General features: G+C 41.8%; 1 protein-coding gene across 1 annotated transcript in view; it reads right to left on the reverse strand.

The window, feature by feature from the left end:
• The window catches only part of LOC115170498 (cytoplasmic phosphatidylinositol transfer protein 1), a 155,605-nt gene extending 135,874 nt beyond the window's left edge, over positions 1-19,731 (reverse strand). The window contains exons 1-2 of the mRNA XM_029726714.1: positions 19,690-19,731; positions 16,628-17,162 (exon numbers count right to left, since the gene is read on the reverse strand). Of these exons, the coding sequence (XP_029582574.1) occupies positions 16,628-17,162; positions 19,690-19,731 (577 nt within the window). The remainder of the gene's footprint in view (positions 1-16,627; positions 17,163-19,689) is intronic.
• Between the last annotated feature and the right edge of the window lie 255 nt (positions 19,732-19,986).

The following is a 19,986-nucleotide window of genomic DNA, read 5'->3' on the forward strand; positions in this document are numbered from 1 at the left end:
ACAACACACACAAACACACTTCATTAAGAGAGATTTCCTCTCCAAGGTGTCGTTAGAGCAAGTCCAGTCCAGGCCAACAGCATGACAAAGTACTGCAGTCACAGTGCTGGCTGGCACTGAGAGCTCCAGAGAGCTCAATGGACACACGCGCACACACACACACACACACACACGCACAGATGCAGTTTTATTAGAAAGGATATGCAGAGTAGATACGTCCTCTGTAATCTAAAGTGGTCGCCAGAGTAACAATGACACTCTCATTGCCTTGTTCTCTCTCTCTGTGTTCCCTCCATTCTTCAGGCTTCATTACACTGTGGCCTGAGCACAAGGAGAGGACAGTTCATCTCTCCGTTCAGGAAGAGGACAAATAGGATCCTAAATTGCCAATTGAATGGATGAGAACCATAACAACAAGGAGCACTGAGGTTGAAATACTTTAAGACAAACTGGAAGTCCAAGTGTTGTAATGAAAATAAATGTAGGCTACATACCACAATGTCCTCCTTGTTTACAGGTATTTCCGCACCTTGACATACATTGGAGAAGACAGAGGCAACGAGACAAACCCTTTAGTAGGAACTAGAGGTCGACCGATTATGATTTTTCAACGCCGATACCAATACCAATTAATGGAGGGCCAAAAACCCGGTGCTGATTAATCGGCCAATTTTTATTTTTATTTGTAATAATGACAATTACAACAATACTGAATGAACACTTATTTTAACTTAATATAATACATAAATACTATCAATTTAGCCTCAAATAAATAATGAAACATGTTCAATTTGATTTAAATAATGCAAAACAAAGTGTTGGAGAAGAAAGTAAAAGTGCAATATGTGCCATGTAAGAAAACGTTTAAGTTCCTTGCTCAGAACATGAGAACATATGAAAGCTGGTGGTTCCTTTTAACATGAGTCTTCAATATTCTCAGGTAAGAAGTTTTAGGTTGTAGTTATTATAGGAATTATAGGACTATTTCTCTCTATACAATTTGTATTTCATATTCCTTTGACTATTGGATGTTCTTATAGGCACTTTAGTATTGCCAGTGTAACAGTATAGCTTCCGTCCCTCTCCTCGCTCCTACCTGGGCTCAAACCAGGAACATGTCGACAACAGCCACCCTCGAAGCAGCGTTACCCATGCAGAGCAAGGGGAACAACTACTCCAAGTCTCAGAGCGAGTGACGTTTGAAACGCTATTAGCGCGCACCCGGCTAACTAGCTAGCCATTTCACATCGGTTACACTAGCCTAATCTTGGGAGTTGATAGGCTTGAAGTCATAAACAGCGCAATGCTTGAAGAATTGCGAAGAGCTGCTGGCAAAACGCACAAAAGTGCTGTTTGAATGAATGCTTACGAGCTTGCTGGTGCTTACCACCACTCAGTCAGACTGCTCTATCAAATCATAGACTTAATTATAATATAATAAACACACAGAAATATGAGCCTTAGGTCATTAATATGGTCGAATCCGGAAACTATCATCTAAAAAAAAAAAAAATATATTTTTTCAGTGAAATACGGAACCGTTCCGTATTTTATCTAACGGGTGGCATCCCTAAGTCTAAATATTCCTGTTACATTGCACAACCTTCAATGTTACATCATAATTACGTAGAATTCTGGCAAATTAATTCGCAACGAGCCAGGCGGCCCAAACTGTTGCATATACCCTGACTCTGCATGCAATGAACGCAAGAGAAGTGACACAATTTCACCTGGTTAATATTGCCTACTAACCTGGATTTCTTTTAGCTAAATATGCAGGTTTAAAAATATATACTTCTGTGTATTGATTTTAAGAAAGGCATTGATGTTTATGGTTAGGTACAGTCGTGCAACGATTGTGATTTTTCCGCAAATGCGCTTTTGTTAAATCATCCCCCGTTTGGCGAAGTCGTCTGTCTTTGTTAGGAAGAAATAGTCTTCACAGTTCGCAACGAGCCAGGCGGCCCAAATTGCTGCATATACCCTGACTCTGTTTGCAACAGAAGTGACACATTTTCCCTAGTTAAAATAAATTAATGTTAGCAGGTAATATTAACTAAATATGCAGGTTTAAAAATATATACTTGTGTATTGATTTTAAGAAAGGCATTGATGTTTATGGTTGGAGCAACGTGTACCTAAGCGATTATATGCAACGCAGGACAGGCTAGATAAACTAGTAATATCATCAACCATGTGTAGTTAACTAGTGATTATGATTGATTGATTGTTTTTTATAAGTTTAATGCTAGCTAGCAACTTACCTTGGCTTCTTACTGCATTCGCGTAACAGGCAGGCTCCTCGTGGAGTGCAATGTAAAGCAGGTGGTTAGAGCGTTGGACTAGTTAACCGTAAGGTTGCAAGATTGAATCCCCAAGCTGACAAGGTAAAATCTGTCGTTCTGCCCCTGAACAAGGCAGTTAACCCACCGTTCCTAGGCCGTCATTGAAAATAAGAATGTGTTCTTAACTGACTTGCCTAGTTAAAAAATATAAAAAATACAAATATTCTTTGGGGGAAATAAATAAAAGAAAAAATAAGAAAAAATAAGAAAATCGGCAAATCGTTGACCAAAAATACCAATTACCGATTGTTATGAAAACTTGAAATCGGCCCTAATTAATCGGCCTTTCCGATTAATCGGTCGACCTCTAATAGGAACTACATTATGTGTTAATATGACCACTTCCCTTTATGGACAAATTCTTGACGGAGTGCCTAAAAATACAAGCCTCTATAGCACACATCACTGTTTCTATAACAACGCTACACTGTATCATTGCTTTACCAAACAGTCTGGAATGCATCGGTGCCAATTATTGGCAAGACAACGGCAAGTTGGCATGGTGGAGCAGAAACAGACTGGCCACCAGGCCATGGAGGAGACGCAGTGAGGGAACAGAGAAGATTCTGCATATCACACTACACTCACCCCCTGACGTCTAGCAGATGGGATAGCTGAGCGTGTCTCCTTCCGTCTGGTCTCTGTGCCAGGCCAGTCTGAACGATGAGATCCAGACAGAGGCAAGGGAACGGTCCCCTCGTAGCCAGAGAAGAGAACCTCTACCTTGGGGACTGGAGAGCGAGGCTGGGACTGTTAGTTTCAAATAGCTCCACCACCATGAAGAATACTGTATTTTATGCTGCGTTTTATACACACACACACCGATTTCAGAGGGTTTAAGACGGGTTTCTCTCATTCTGAAATGTGAGATTAATTCAATACAAGTTGTTGTCAGTCAATAATAATCATAGAGAGATTGGAGATAAAAAGAGATGAGATAGAGATTACAGAACCACTTAGCCTGTCATGAGCCACAAGTCTGAGAGCCACTCAATAAGCTGTTGCCATGACATTCTATTTGCCTAAATTCAAAGGAGAGTGTTCTCTTAATTAACTGCAGTTTGGTCTGTTGCTACACACTACGGTAGGGTTCTTCCCTTCTGGGTTTGGCCACCAGCAGGCTTTTGTCCTGGCCCAGCACTACAACACCTGGTTTAACTACTCAACTAATCCTCCAAAAATGTAATTAGCTGAATCAGGATCAGCAAATCATGTCTACTGCACACCATGTATTTCTATAGGAACGTTCTGTAACTTCCCACAGTCTGGAATAAGTCCCAGAATAAGTGTCACTTATTCTCAAGTTATCACCTTATAATATTTCCAAAGCGAAAAATCGATTCACATTGAAGAAAACATTAAAAGTACATCTACTAAGGCTAACCATATGAATGGACAGATACTGACCCCTGAATATACATACCTATTGACTGTTAAATGTTACCTTACAGGTATTTTAAATGTCTGATGTCTACTTGTTCATGTTTTTTCAATGTACAGTATGTATATTTGAAAGTATTTTTGTTCGTAATGTATTTTTCGTGATGTGTCTGACCCCAGGAAGACTAGCTGTAGTCATGGCGTCTTCTAATGGGGATCCAAATCAAATCAAATCTCCTTATCACCTTGAAAGTGATTATACAGTCTAACTCTCCTGTGATGACTGTCATTTCTTCTGTGTACCTAGCCTACCTGTCTGGGTGAATAGGGACGTCGGTGATGTTAGTGGTGCTGACAGAGGGTTGGTTGGTTCACACTGTGATACCAGAACATCATTACATCGGTGACCTGAGCTGAATACTAAACATTTCCTCGATGCTCATCAGGGAGTCGTTAGCTGCAACATCCCGAACAGCTGTAGCCTCTTCAAAGTGAGGGAAGAAAGCTCTAATACCTAATGAACAAACTGACAACTGACTTGAGCCAGAATGCACATACGGAAGCATGTGCGTACACACATGCACACACACGCACACACACACACAAACGAACTCCAGTTGTTCATTCAGCCACCAATACTTTGATATTTCATTCACTGTTCCTTCCTCAGTCTCCCTGCATGAGATGTAAGATCTGTTCAATCACTCAAACCTGGATGTCATATAATTGTGTGCAGTGTTCCTGTGTCACTAGACAGCAGATAAGAGGCTGTTTGTGGGGGGTTTTAAATCAAATGCCAATAGCTTAGGGACCTGTGGGGAACGGCACAGCATAAGAGCAGAGTGGTACAGGGGAGCTGGTGAAACAATAGAGCTTCTGGGTAGTGTTCAGTAGGCGCCAAACGGGAAAACATAATTAAACAAATAAATGTAAAAGAGCATTCTGATTGGAGTTCAGGTAGTGACTATTCGTTACGACATGTTTTCTCCAGTTTTGAGCCTATTGAACACTGCCCGGATCTTTCAAAGCTCAACTCTGGGAGACACAATCAAAACATCTGATAGCCAGTACAGAAGACATTGACCCATTCTCTGTGTCGTCTCGTCAGTAGATTAGTCTGTGTGTCATTGTTTCACAAGACAGTAAATGGTTGGTTATTTGTAAGAAATGAGTTTAGTTTTTTATGCCTCAGAGAGATGCTATGAGTCACCATTGTAATGCAGAGCCAACATTAGAGACACTCCATCACGCCCCTCAAGCTCCATGGGAGAGCTTCATCGAGAAGAAAATAGCCTAGCATAGTCTAAACACACACCACAGGGCACATCACAGAGCAAATAAAATGTGATTTGTTTGATTTTCTAAACCTTTAAGCAGTGCAGCGAACATAACAGAGCCATGCTTTCAAGTTGTGCTTCGAAGCTTCACACATCAAAAAATGTACCCCCAGACTTAATGACACTTTTCTATGTCTCTCTTGATGGCGCTGCAAACCATGCAGTGATGACATGTGATGAGAAGAGTCGTGACAGTTCCGTTATCTTATGTAAAGTATTAGCATTGCAGATGACCCGCACCAGGGGATGGAATCGTTTAGAACAGCAAAACCAGGGTTGGGTAGTAACTGATTACAGAAAGGTGTAACTGATTACATGTAATCAGTTACATGTAATCTGATTACAAAAAACGAACTGTAATCGGTTACATTACCAGCAAGAATATTGTAATCAGAATACAGATAAGTTTGAAAAACGACATTACTTCTTGGATTACTTTTAAATTCAGAAAGGATGTTTGCAGGAAATTACACGTTTCTATTTTCTCAACGACATTCAATTCAGCATTGAAAAAAGACGCAACTTTAAGTTTATTCCACCTGAGCGAGTCTGACGACAAGTCAAAGGCCATTATGATGACACACCAAATGAATTCTAATGCCTCTTAAGGGGAAATGTAATCCGATTATGTTACTGAGTTTGGATAATCCAAAAGTTACGTTACTGATTACAATTTTGGACAGGTAACTAGTAACTAACAGATTACGTTTAGAAAGTATCCTACCCAACGCTGAGAAAAACGCATGGAGTTATGATTTAGTTAGAACAAGGTAACCACCAGGATTGTCTCTACTTGAATGGACTAAAAGAAACAAGTAGCCTACATAATCAACACTTGATATAGTTTATGCTTTTGATATAGCATAGGCCTACATCCATCTGCCTCTGAAGCAGTGTCTCTGAAGCAGCGTCTCTGAAGCAGTGTCTCTGAAGCAGCGTCTCTGTGATATTTCAAGGTAAAAATTTGTTTTTTATCTGACAGCCACTTATTTGGGAACATTCAGACAAATGCTAAGGGCCATTTCAATTCTGAGACAGATCCACACTGCCATGCAACTGGCTGGAGCTAGACCACGTCATCAAACTGACTGGAGGTCAGTCCAGTGATATCATCAACAGATTAAACCGGCAGCCTGGTCGGGAGGAAAAATATAATCTTCAATCACAATTGAGCCCAAAAAAAGAACCCCATCTGGTTTATAGCCAGTGGCCAGACCGCCAGCGTTCAGCCAGCTAGACTAAGCCTGTCCAGAGCCGTGATATAGTGATAGACCTATAATCACAATCACACAAGAACAATTCACAGGTGGGGTTGATGAGAGAACAATAAGGTTGGATGAGGTTCGATAGACTTCAGAGGGTGATACTTTCTCACTTGGTCTCTTCAAATGGGGAGTAGGGAATGTTCTCGTTTGTTAATAACTGTGGGGAAATCAATGCTGTGACCTAGGGAATAGTACACCAGGTCACACACGTAGATGGTTAGATCATTGCGACCTCAAAAGAAACCCTAGGGGTTGTGAAGAGAGTAAGGCCAACTATTCCTAACATACCAAAACACTAATCAGGAACAACACACAGTGCTCCACAACAACTACAGACCCTGTCTGGGATGCAGCTGTAGAGATGACATGTGACAGAACTCATAAAAGCATTATACAATTTTGGAGTTGACTCTTTTTTTTAAAAATTTTAACAAAGTTTTATTTTTTAAGTTCAAAATGTTTAAATATACATTATATACAGAACAAAAATATTAACACAACATGTAAAGTGTTAGTCCCATGTTTCATGAGCTGAACTAAATCCCAGATAGGGTTGCACATTTTGGGGAATATTCAGAGGTGGAAACTTTCCATGGGAATTAACGGGAATATATGTAAATACCAGTTAAATGTAGATGTTTTATGCATTGGATATATTTACCATATCATATGGAAACAGAAACAGTTTACCTTATCATAAGTAGACATAATTGCTAAATATTAAATCCTTCCAATAGAAATAAAAAAAACATTTTAGTTACGAATTGAAGTTTAATTAAATTAGTTGACTCTTCACATGGGATGATTTCACTTGTCACGTCCTGACCATAGAAGTGTCATGACTGTCGTAAGGATCGGACCAAAGTGCAGTGTGGTTGTAGTCCCACATTTTATTTAATCCGTGAAACTTTGCAATACATAAATAGCTGAATTAACAAAACAACAAACCCGTGACGCAGAGAGAAACAAACACTACTCAAAATATTATCACCCACAAAACCCAGGAAGAAAAACCCCTACTTAAATATGATCTCCAATTAGCGACAACGAGGACCAGCTGCCTCCAATTGGAGATCATACCAAACAAGCCAACATAGAAATACAAAAACTAGAACCTAAGAACATAGAAATAGAAAACATAGAAAACCACAAAACACCCCCTGTCATGCCCTGACCTACTCTACCATAGAAAATCACATCTTACTATGGTCAGGACGTGACAAGAAGCTGTTATTTTCTATGGTAGAGTAGGTCAGGGCATGACAGGGTTGTTTCTAGTTTAGATTTTCTATGTTGTTATGTTCTAGTTTCTGTATTTCTATGTTTTTTGGGGGGATGATCTCCAATTAGAGGCAGCTGGTCATTGTTGTCTCTAATTGGAAATCATACTTAAGTAGTTGTTTTTCCCACCTTGGGTTGTGGGAGATTGTATTTTGAGTGTAACGGCCGTCGTCAGATTGAGACCAAGGTGCAGCGGAGGATGTGTTCATATTAAGGATTTTAATAAACGAATGAACACTATACAAAAAGAAAACACGACAAGGAATGATAGCCAAACAGTCCTGTCAGGATTAACAAACCTAGACAGAAAACATTCACCCACAAACCCCAAAGGAAAAACAGGCTGCCTATGTATGACTCTCAATCAGCAACAACGATCTACACCTGTTCCTGATTGAGAGCCATACACGGCCTCTTTGTCACGGTTTGTTGTTTTGTTTATTAGTATGTATTGCATAGTGTCACAGTTTAATAAAGAAAATGTGAAATGATACACACACTGCGCTTTGGTCCACTCCTTCATCCTACGACAACCGTGACAATCTCCCACCACCAACGGACCAAGCAGCGGGGTCAGGAGGACTGGACCTGGGAGGAAATCCTGGATGGGGCAGGACCCTGGACAAGGCCCGGGGAGTATCGCCGTCCAAAGGAGGAGATTGAAGCAGCGAGAGCAGAACGGCGATATTACGAGGCGTTATACCATCAAGGCAAGCAGGCGGAGATAGCGAGAGAGGAACGGTGATGATACGAGGAACTAGCACGGCAACAACGCAAGCCCAAGAAGCAACCTCAAAATATTTTTTTGGGGGGGGCACATGGGTTGGTCGGCGAGGCCGAGGGACGAGTCGGAGAGCAAAGAGGAATATTGGGGTTAGTCCGTTGAGAAAATATTGGATAAATTGGAGGAGAGTGAACGGAGGGGAGATTTAGAGACGTTTGAGGAAATGTTGGATAAATTGGAGGAGAGTGAAGAGAGAGAGCTATTGGTTTGGCGTAGTATGCACGGCATTCGCCCTGAGGAGCGTATTAGTCGTCCAATGCCACCTGTGTCAGCTTCCCGTACTCATCCTGAGAAGTGTGTTAAAGTTCCGGTACAATTGAGGCAGGCTATACACACCAGGTCTACAGTGCGCCTTCAAAGCCCAGTAAGTCCCGTGCCTCCTCCTCACACTCTCCCTGAGGTGCGTGTCCCTAGTCCGGTGCCACCTGTACCGGTACCCACACATCAGGCCTCTAGGGCGCCTCCCCAGTCTAGTATATCCTGTGCCTGCTCCTCGCACTCACCCTGAAGTGCATGTCACCAGTCTGGCGCCACCTGTGCCAGCCCCACGCATCAGGCCTCCAGTGCGCATTCCTAGTCCAGAGCCTCCAGCGGCGGTCCCGCAGCCCGGAGCCTCCAGCGGCGGTCCCGCAGCCCGGAGCCTCCAGCGGCGGTCCCGCAGCCCGGAGCCTCCAGCGGCGGTCCCGCAGTCCGGAGTCTCCAGCGGCGGTCTGCAGTCCAGAACCTCCGGCGATGATCCGGAGCCGCCTCCTATGCTGGCGGATAAGCAGGGGGGGGGTACTGGGGGGGTACTGTCACGTCCTGTAGGTCAGGGCGTGACGGGGTTGTGTCTAGTTTAGATTTTCTATGTTGTTATGTTCTAGTTTCTGTATTTCTATGTTGTTTTTTGGGATGATCTCCAATTAGAGGCAGCTGGTCATCGTTGTCTAATTAAGTTGTTGTTTTTCCCACTAGGTTTTGTGGGAGATTATTTTTGAGTTAGTGTATGTTGCACCTCTTTGTCACGGTTTGTTGTTTTGTTTATTAGTATGTCTTGCATAGTTTCACAGTTATAATAAAATGTGGAACGATACACACGCTGTGCTTTGGTCCGCTCCTTCATACGACATTCGTGACAATAAGGCTGTAACGTAACAAAATGTGGAATTAGTTAAGGGGTCTGAATACTTTCCGAATGCACTGTTACTCGCTCTTCGACTCTCTTGACTCCTCTCGTCATATAAATATTTATTTTTAAAGTAATGGTCTGTGAAGTACAGAAACACACTCCTAGGCTCAAAATGATGGTGAAGGATAAAGGAACAAGGAACACATTAAACGTAACCAAACAAAGAAAATCAGTGTCCACACCTCCCCAAAAAATGGTTCCCAAATAAAAGTAATGTTGTTGATTATCTAAAATACGATAAACCAGCCCCCGTTGACATAATATGGGCAGAGAGCTGACTACTAAATCTAAAGTTAATGATAACCAAATGGTGCTCCCAACAACACAGAACGAATGACCAAGAGCAAGCCTAGCCATCTGGACACCCAGCTCCCTGAAACAGAGTCAGAGCAGGGTTGCTCCTGAGAGACACATAATAACCAGCAGATAAGCCTGTGTTATTCAATCAATCTATCAAACAAACGATCAGTCACCTCTATATTTGTACCAGAGGGAAACAGTTACAGAGGCACTGTAGTTACAGAGTGCCAGAAGTCCTAACTGATGGTCGTATGAGTAGGCTAGCAGAGTGACACACACAGACAACATACTGTAACATCTCTTACATTTTTTGCTTAGTGTCTTAGATATTTGTGTGAAGATTTTGCACTCAAACCCAATAAATCAAACAAGGAAAGTATGGCGTACACCTAGCATACTTCCAATAGCACCACCCTGTGGTTTAGCCTACAGTACTCTAAATAACTCTTAAAATCAGTGTGGTACAAAAGTTCTTCACAAGAAAATGGCATACCTACCTACTCCATCCAGTTTGCAACTAGCATGGTAGACATTCCATACAATGACCAACGCGATACCTACCATGCAAAGCCTAAACCTTTCAGTTTTAGGTTTAGTTGTAGGACAAAAGAAAACGCAAAATGTTCAGAAAAACTGGGAGATATAAGTACCCTAACTTACCTCTTCCACAGTGAGCGGCATACATATTCTATATTCCTTCATCAACATATTCTTCCTCCGTCAAGACAGTTGTCAAAGAAACGACCAGAAGTTGAAACGACGTTCAGGTTCTGTGTCTGTTGGCGGTCTATGGCAACTCAAACGTATGACAGCGCTAGTCTATTGTCATCAACGATAAGCACGAGACTGATAAAAACAAAACAATCGTTATATTTGATGAGAACAGCTATGCTCTCAGTCCAGCGTTGAATGTGAGCGTCCGCTATCCCACTGCAATCACACGACTGAGCAGAGCAAAGTAAACGAAGTCATCTTGTCACTGAAATCATGAGGGAACATCCACTAAAACGACCCATTAGCAAAATAATTGGCACGGTAAAGATCAGCAACGCTTCTGATGGTAATATTAGTTGTAAAAGAAAAGCATTACAAAAACGTTGAACTCTAGGCTAAAATTCCTCTGAGCACTATCCAAGACTCATCCGAAGTGTCGTGTGGCAGTGCTAACGTCCCGGACAAAGCAAGCACTCAGTGAGCTCTGAATTGAGCCACGTTGGTCCCAAATCAGAATTGGCGAGTTTGCTGTTGTTGTTTGGCTACATCATCAAGGTGATGCTGCTGTCTGGCGGTAAACTGACAATACTCTATTGCAACATTCAGCACTCCCTCTTTACATCACAATGAACAGAAAACAACTGTTCATTCATTCTGATATGGAAATATGCAACCTGGTCTCAGAGCATTTCGTAATATTATTTTATGTAAATCCGAGATACTCATTTTGGATTGGCATGTATTAATTTGTGGATGTCCATCACGCATTTCATTTGATATTTTACAAATTACAATTCGTATTATTTGTTATTATTTGTTATTTTATGAATTTGCAAGTTGTACAATATGTTACGAATTTTCTAAATATACAATTTGTTACGAATTAGCAAAACGTATGATATGTTACGAAGCTAGCTAGAGGGCTAGGTGGCCAACATTAGCTAGCTGGCTAATGTTAGCTGGGTTAGGGGATAGGGTTAGGGTTAAGTTTAGGAGTTAGTTTAAAAGGTTAGGGTTAGGGGAAGGGTTAGCTAAAGTGGTTAAGGTTAAGGAAAGAGTTAGCTAACATGCTAAGTAGTTGAAAAGTAGCTAAAAAGTAGTAAGTATTTGAAAGGCTAGCCTATCTAAAATGCCAAAGTTGTCCACGATGAGAATTGAAATCTCAACCTTTGGGTTTCTAGACGTTGTGTTGTATGCCCACCCATCCACCCCGACCAACAAGGCTACTTTCATTTTTCCTTTAAGTAATCTGCCTTTTGTAACCATATCAAACATACTCGTTCCAATACAGGATTTACATTACTATGTTACATCTATTCTATGAGACCAGGCTGAAATAGGATGCTGCAACTGAAGTCACCCTACAGCCTTCAACCCTGGGCGCATGAGCAGCGGTGCATGCAGCTCAGCCAGAGATCACCAAACATAAATAACCCGTTTCACAAAACCTATAATTAACCAATGTATTTTTTTTCTTCAGTAAAAGATTTAATTTGTGCAATCATAACTGTGCGCTATAGCTTATGAAATACATGGATTGCATTATTGCATAACCATCCCTAATGTGAATAATGGTAGGCTATGGGATTTTTTTGCCTACATTGCAGTGCATGGATCTAGTAAAAATAGTTCAAATAAAGCCAGTTCACAGATTCATACCGTAGCTTCACAAATCACTGTAAAGCCCCAAAACTGTACATCACAATGAGAAGCGAATGTTAATTTTCCGGCTTTTATTTTGAAAAGGACACGTGTGTTCGCCTACGGGAAAATAAAATATGACACACCGTCACAACTCGTGCTAAATTACAAAAGCCTATATTATTTCAAAGCAATCAGTGCAGTGAAATTGCAGTGCACTCATTTGCTACATTCTGCCCTACAGTCTGTCCATGGTCCTGAAATGGCCGATATTTCAAACCTCAGAGCTTGCAAGGCGTGATAGTCTACTACAGTGGTTTTCAAACATCTACCCCAGACGTTTCACACAATTTTGTTCTAGCCCTGAACTAGCTCACCCGATTCACCTATTCAAGGGCTTGATGATTAGTTGACAAGTTGAATCAGGTATGCTAGCTGTGGAATAGTTACAATACATGGAAAGGCTGGAGGTCCCCAAAGAAAGGTTTAAAATCCCTGGCCTACTACATTAAGACATAGCACCCCACCGGGCAAAAAACTGGTTGAATCAACATCATTTCCACATTTCAACAACAACAAAAAATATACGTGATGACATTGAATCAATGTGGAAAACTGATTGGATTTGCAAAAAGTCAATGTAAGGGAATGTTGTCTTTTTTCACACTGAATTCACATTAGTTGACAACTCGGCCAAATGTAAATCACAACTAGACATTGAACCAAATGTAAATCACAACTAGACATTGAACCAAATGTAAATCAAAACTAGACATTGAACCAAATGTAAATCAAAACTAGACATTGAACCAAATGTAAATCAAAACTAGACATTGAACCAAATGTAAATCAAAACTAGACATTGAACTGATGTCTGTGCCACATGAGACATTTAAATTTGATTGCAGATTATTTGCAAAAAGTAAATAGCTCCTTGCTCTCATAAGGAGGTGTTGTATTAATGGATGAATTAATAATTACATCAGATAGGCATCCTAGCAGTGTCACATCCTGACCAGTATAGAGTATATTTGGTTATTGTAGTTTGGTCAGGACGTGGCAGAGGGGAGTTGATGTATGTTTATGGGGTTTGTCACTGGTCTATGTCTGTGTTTCTATGTCTAGTTAATTGGGGTTGGACTCTCAATTGAAGGCAGGTGTGTTGAGTTGCCTTTGATTGGGAGTCCTATATAGTAGGGTGTGTTTGTCTTTGTGTTTTGTGGGTAGTTGTTTTTTGCACTGCTAGGTATAGCCTGCGAAACTGTCTCCTGTCGTGTTGTCTGCATTTCTTGTTTTTCGTGATCAACGTGTTTAATAAACATGATGTTGAGCACACAACCTGCTGCGTATTGGTCCACGTTCTCCGACAGTGATTTCGCGATATCGTCAGAAGACGAGGAACGTGACAAGCAGATTAACAGCACCCATCTCTACTTGACACCCAGTGCCATAACACTTTACTTGACACCCAGTGCCATGACACTTTACTTTTGTATGTCATAACAGCTGACATAACTTGTCATAACCTGTCATAATATGGTCAAACATTGTCATGACCCATATATTTACACCTGTTGCGACATATATTGCATTATTTTATGACTGGTTATGAGACCTGCATAGGAGTATCTAAACCCACAAACCCAGAAATTAGTTTTTTGCCTGCCAAGAAAATTCCTTTCGTTTAAAAGTTTGTTTCTTAAATCCTTTGATGTTGTAATGAATTAATTACAGTCATGTTTTTTTTTCATCATATTTAAAATAATTTTATGCCACTGTCATGGAGATTTATGACCATCCTGTGTAACTTTACTTGGACTAGGAAGAAACTTTATGACACTGTCAAAAAAAGATGATGACTATCATAATCATATAAGCCAGATAGGCCTATCATGTACAGTACATGCCCTCATAACAGTCATCAGTCAAAAAGAGGGTGTCTTGACCTGCTCCTGAAATCTGCTCCAGCATTCATCCCAGTCATCCACAACAGAGCTTTGGGGTAGGTGCATGTCTGACACCAATGTGTCCGCAATTACAATGATAATTTAATATACACTGCTCAAAAAAATAAAGGGAACACTAAAATAACACATCCTAGATCTGAATGAATGAAATAATCTTATTAAATACTTTTTTCTTTACATAGTTGAATGTGCTGACAACAAAATCACACAAAAATAATCAATGGAAATCCAATTTATCAACCCATGGAGGACTGGATTTGGAGTCACACTCAAAATTAAAGTGAAAAACCACACTACAGGCTGATCCAACTTTGATGTAATGTCCTTAAAACAAGTCAAAATGAGGCTCAGTAGTGTGTGTGGCCTCCACATGCCTGTATGACCTCCCTACAACGCCTGGGCATGCTCCTGATGAGGTGGCAAATGGTCTCCTGAGGGATCTCCTCCCAGACCTGGACTAAAGCATCCGCCAACTCCTGGACAGTCTGTGGTGCAACGTGGCGTTGGTGGATGGAGCGAGACATGATGTCCCAGATGTGCTCAATTGGATTCAGGTCAGTTCATAGCATCAATGCCTTCCTCTTGCAGGAACTGCTGACACACTCCAGCCACATGAGGTCTAGCATTGTCTTGCATTAGGAGGAACCCAGGGCCAACCGCACCAGCATATGGTCTCACAAGGGGTCTGAGGATCTCATCTCGGTACCTAATGGCAGTCAGGCTACCTCTGGCGAGCACATAGCGGGCTGTGCGGCCCCCCAAAGAAATGCCACCCCACACCATGACTGACCCACCGCCAAACCGGTCATGCTGGAGGATGTTGCAGACAGCAGAACGTTCTCCACGGCGTCTCCAGACTGTCACGTCTGTCACATGTGCTCAGTGTGAACCTGCTTTCATCTGTGAAGAGCGCAGGGCGCCAGTGGCGAATTTGCCAATCTCGGTGTTCTCTGGCAAATGCTAAACGTCCTGCACGGTGTTGGGCTGTAAGCACAACCCCCACCTGTGGACGTCGGGCCCTCATACCACCCTCATGGAGTCTGTTTCTGACCGTTTGAGCAGACACATGCACATTTGTGGCCTGCTGGAGGTCATTTTGCAGGGCTCTGGCAGTGCTCCTCCTGCTCCTCCTTGTACAAAGGCGGAGGTAGCGGTTCTGCTGCTGGGTTGTTGCCCTCCTACGGCCTCCTCCACGTCTCCTGATGTATTGGCCTGTCTCTTGGTAGCGCCTCCATGCTCTGGACACTACGCTGACAGACACAGCAAACCTTCTTGCCACAGCTTGGATTGATGTGCCATCCTGGATGAGCTGCACTACCTGAGCCACTTGTGTGGGTTGTAGACTCCGTCTCATGCTACCACTAGATGAAAGCACCGCCAGCATTCAAAAGTGACCAAGACATCAGCCAGGAAGCATAGGAACCGAGAAGTGGTCTGTGGTTACCACCTGCAGAACCACTCCTTTATTGGGGGTGTCTTGCTAATTGCCTATAATTTCCACCTGTTGTCTATTCCATTTGCACAACAGCATGTGAAATATATTGTCAATCAGTGTTGCTTCCTAAGTGGACAGTTTGATTTCACAGAAGTGTGATTAACTTGGAGTTACATTGTGTTGTTTAAGTGTTCCCTTTATTTTTTTGAGCAGTATATATACACAACATAAACATACTGTTAACATGTAGGCTATGGTGTAAGGCAATGTTTTGCCTTGTGTGGTACATTTTGTAGGTCCATATTATAACAGGTTATGACAACTCATATCAGCTGTTATGACATATTATGACATGGTTATGATAAAGCCATAACGTGTTATGACGCTGGGTGTTAAGAGTTCCCCAAATATGAAAACAATTATTGATCTACTGAAAGAACATTCACCTTAATGTGTGGCCTTGCTTCTTTCTTCAGCCTATTTATCTCCATCGCATAGGCCTAGGCTACTGATCAAACTCATGTAGAGAATATTCTAGCTAGATATGTTATCTCTAATGTATTATCGTTCAATATGGTAATCCCTGAGCATCAATGCTTGTACGTATCTCCAACACTAGATGTCACCGCTGAACTACTATTCTAAAAAGCCTTGGCTAGTTTGATGAGGGTGAAAGAAAGAGAGAGAAAGTAAGAGCGAGAGAGAGAGATGTGTAGCACCACAAATGTCTATATATTTTGGCCACACAGAATACAGATTCCTGCGTATTTCTCCCATTTGACCAGTTTGGATTGAGAAAACGTAATGTGCTCAGGCCAAGGGAGATGGCAGGAAGCTGCTGGATGACAGTCTTCCAGGTAAAGTCAGATGTTTTATTTACAGCAAGTGATAAATGTTCAGCAATCAACAAAAATACAAAACGAAATCCAGAAAATAAGAACAACTAGAATAAACTTTTTAGCAAACACCTAGAGTGAACTACAGCCTAGAACTGCAGGCCTTCAGCCTACAACTGTAGGCCTTCAGCCATGAACTGTAGAACTTCAGCCTTGAACTGTAGGCCTTCAGCCTAGAACTGTAGGCCTTCAGCCTTGAACTGTAGGCCTTCAGCCTTGAACTGTAGGCCTTCAGCCTAGAACTGTAGGCCTTCAGCCTAGAACTGTAGGCCTTCAGCCTTGACCTGTAGGCCTTCAGCCTTGAACTGTAGGCCTTCAGCCTAGAACTGTAGGCCTTCAGCCTTGAACTGTAGGCCTTCAGCCTTGAACTGTAGGCCTTCAGCCTTGAACTGTAGGCCTTCAGCCTAGAACTGTAGGCCTTCAGCCTTGAACTGTAGGCCTTCAGCCTTGAACTGTAGGCCTTCAGCCTTGAACTGTAGGCCTTCAGCCTAGAACTGTAGGCCTTCAGCCTTGAACTGTAGGCCTTCAGCCTTGAACTGTAGGCCTTCAGCCTTGAACTGTAGGCCTTCAGCCTAGAACTGTAGGCCTTCAGCCTTGAACTGTAGGCCTTCAGCCTAGAACTGTAGGCCTTCAGCCTTGAACTGTAGGCCTTAGGATAATTAACGTAGCAGGTTAAGAGATAAATGTAATGGCACAATGTAGATTTCTGCTTAATTAGACATATCCAAAAGTAACTGCTATTCATGTGTAATTACATGATTCTGACATGCAAATACTTGGTATATTTGGAAAGAAGACATCTGGGAGATTAGGAGGAAATGATCAGAAGATAAATGGGAGTTACATAGCTCAGAATACACAAGATCAAGCACACAAAATAAGAGTTATTTTTAATATCATCTTTCAATGACAAGCTGTAAGTGAATTATTGACGACTGGAGCTAGAAACACATCAGATGGCTTCCACAACATGTGAACAATATCAGAAAATAAATGGGATTGATAGACCTAACAATTAGAAATAGGCAGATGTTTTAGTAAGTGGTGTCAGGTGTGGTCACATTTCCAAGTGTCCCTAAACCTCTCCAAAGTCACATATGTATTAGATAATTCCAGTGCTATAACATATTTGCAATCCCTAAATGCTATTTGTTCAGCATAAAAACACAATTTATACCATATCAGCTTCACTCAAACATTGTGGTGGTGTTATGGGGTATCCAGGGTACATTCAGGTGTCCTTTCAACCTCTCCAAAGTGTCCCAATATGGTAATTTCCCTGTTTTTGCACACTGGATGTGCCTTAAAGTTATTGTTCACTATAAAAACTAAATTCCTACAACATCAGCCTCTCTCAAACATTGTGGTGGTGTTGGGGGACATACAGGGGATATGGATGGCTACAGCGCGTAAGCAGGCAACATCATATTTTTGATGTGCAAAGATATAGTCACTCTGTGGCCATTCGATGTTGCCATTAAGTCATACATCATCAGATAATATTGGCAATATGCTATATTTGTTCCTACCAACTTACGGATTAATTTGATACCCCCCATGTAGCCATAGCTCAAACACAGACCAAATGGAAGCTTACCTTGTAAGATTTTTGCTGTTTGGTGAAAACGTTGTGTAAAATAAACATTTTGACTCTCGAGGCTGGTGATCAATAATGGTAGGTTACAGGCAGACAAATAAGATATCCTCATGATCTGTGGAGTCACGGCTTTCGGTGTGTATCAATGTATTCCGTGTTACTTTAGTTTATGCTTCACAACGCTAACAGGAATGTAAGTAGCAGCCATCTTGAAATAAGGTCATCAGCTCAGCCTGCCATTATACATTCGTATGCCCATATATGGTAGTAAGTCATACCAAAGATTTGAAGGCACCAATCAATAGCCAATATACTCAGCTTTCAGCAGACACCCTGCTTTTGCAGATAGGGGCTACCATTCTCATACCAGACTTAATTGAATAAAACAAATCAAACAGGGTCCCCAAATATGGGGACTTCACATTTAAGAGGTTTAAAGAGACTTAGGTTAAGGTTAGGAAAAGAGGTAGGGTTAGCTAACCCTAACCCAACCCAAATAAATGCAATAGCGGGTGAAGATATTTGAAATGTTTACACTGTGCGAGGCCAGCGTTAAACTGCATCGTTATATGGATATACTTGTTGAGCCCTTGGCCTCAAGCTCCTCCCTAAAGCGGCAGACAGCACAGGGGCCAGTCTATATCAGCACCAAAGATACTGAACTATTTTCTCCTTTTGTCCCCACAGGTTCAAGACTAATGCCTGTGGCATCCAGCTGGTGTGGAGCTCCATGCTTGCTGACAGGGCTTGGCTGGAGGTTGGGGCTGAGAGCCAGGTACTGTACAGCCTGCTGGGGCTACAGTACACCCAGGCCAGGCAGCTGTCCAGGGGACAACTCTCCTCTCTGGCTGGGGACAGATGGCAAGACCAGCTGATGGTGGGTGTTTTGTTTAATCTCTATCTATCTATAGGTTAGCTGGAAGTCTGTCTGTCTATTTTTTTTTATTGAACCATTGAATGCAGGTTGGTCTCATTGATATTCACTGTCCATCTTTAGCATCAAGTGATCGTCATTCTGTCTGCCAATCTGTCTGAAGATGAATTGTTCTGACTTGGAAATAACCAACAAACATTCACCTTAGACCTGGCTCATTCATTGGCTGATTCAGGAGAATGTAACTTTGTTTTGAAAGATGACTTTTATAAAGTTAGGTCTGTGGGAAGGATAAACCTATTTGACCCTGCTGGTCATCTATGAACGTTTGAACATCTTGAAGAACGATCTGGCCTTAATGGCCATGTACTCTTATAATCTCCACTCGGCACAGCCAGAAGAGGACTGGCCACCCCTCAGAGCCTGGTTCCTCTAAGTTTCTTCCGAGGTTCCTGCCTTTCTAGGGAGTTTTTATTAGCCACTGTGCTTCTACATCTGGATTTCTTGCTGTTTGGGGTTTTAGGCTGGGTTTCTGTACAAGCACTTTGTGTCATTTGCTGATGTAAGAAGGGTTTTATGAATACAGTTGATTTGATGATGGATCATGCACAGAGAAAGGTCACACCCGTTTGGAGGACAAAAAAATAAACAGATGAGAGATGAAATGAAAATAAATGTAGCTACGCTTCTCAGGGACGACTTTACCGTCAGCTGTGAGTCGAACTCACATAGCTCATAGCTTTTCATGGTCAAACTGTGAAAGAATACAATATACATTTATACCGGCCTACAATGACACAAAAATATAAAATTCACCAATGTTCAAAAGTTGAAAAATAAAGTATACTCGATTATTTGCCTGGCTGCCTGTAACCTAACCTTGCCACTCCAAAGTTTCAGTAAGTCTGCGTTGTTAAGTGAATACCAACTGCATTGTGTGAGTCTTACAAGACATGAGCAGAATGAGATGTTGAAGAGCGGGGGATTGAATAGACCTTATTC

This window comes from Salmo trutta, chromosome 32 (genome assembly GCF_901001165.1).
Source record: "Salmo trutta chromosome 32, fSalTru1.1, whole genome shotgun sequence".
Lineage (NCBI taxonomy): Eukaryota > Metazoa > Chordata > Actinopteri > Salmoniformes > Salmonidae > Salmo > Salmo trutta.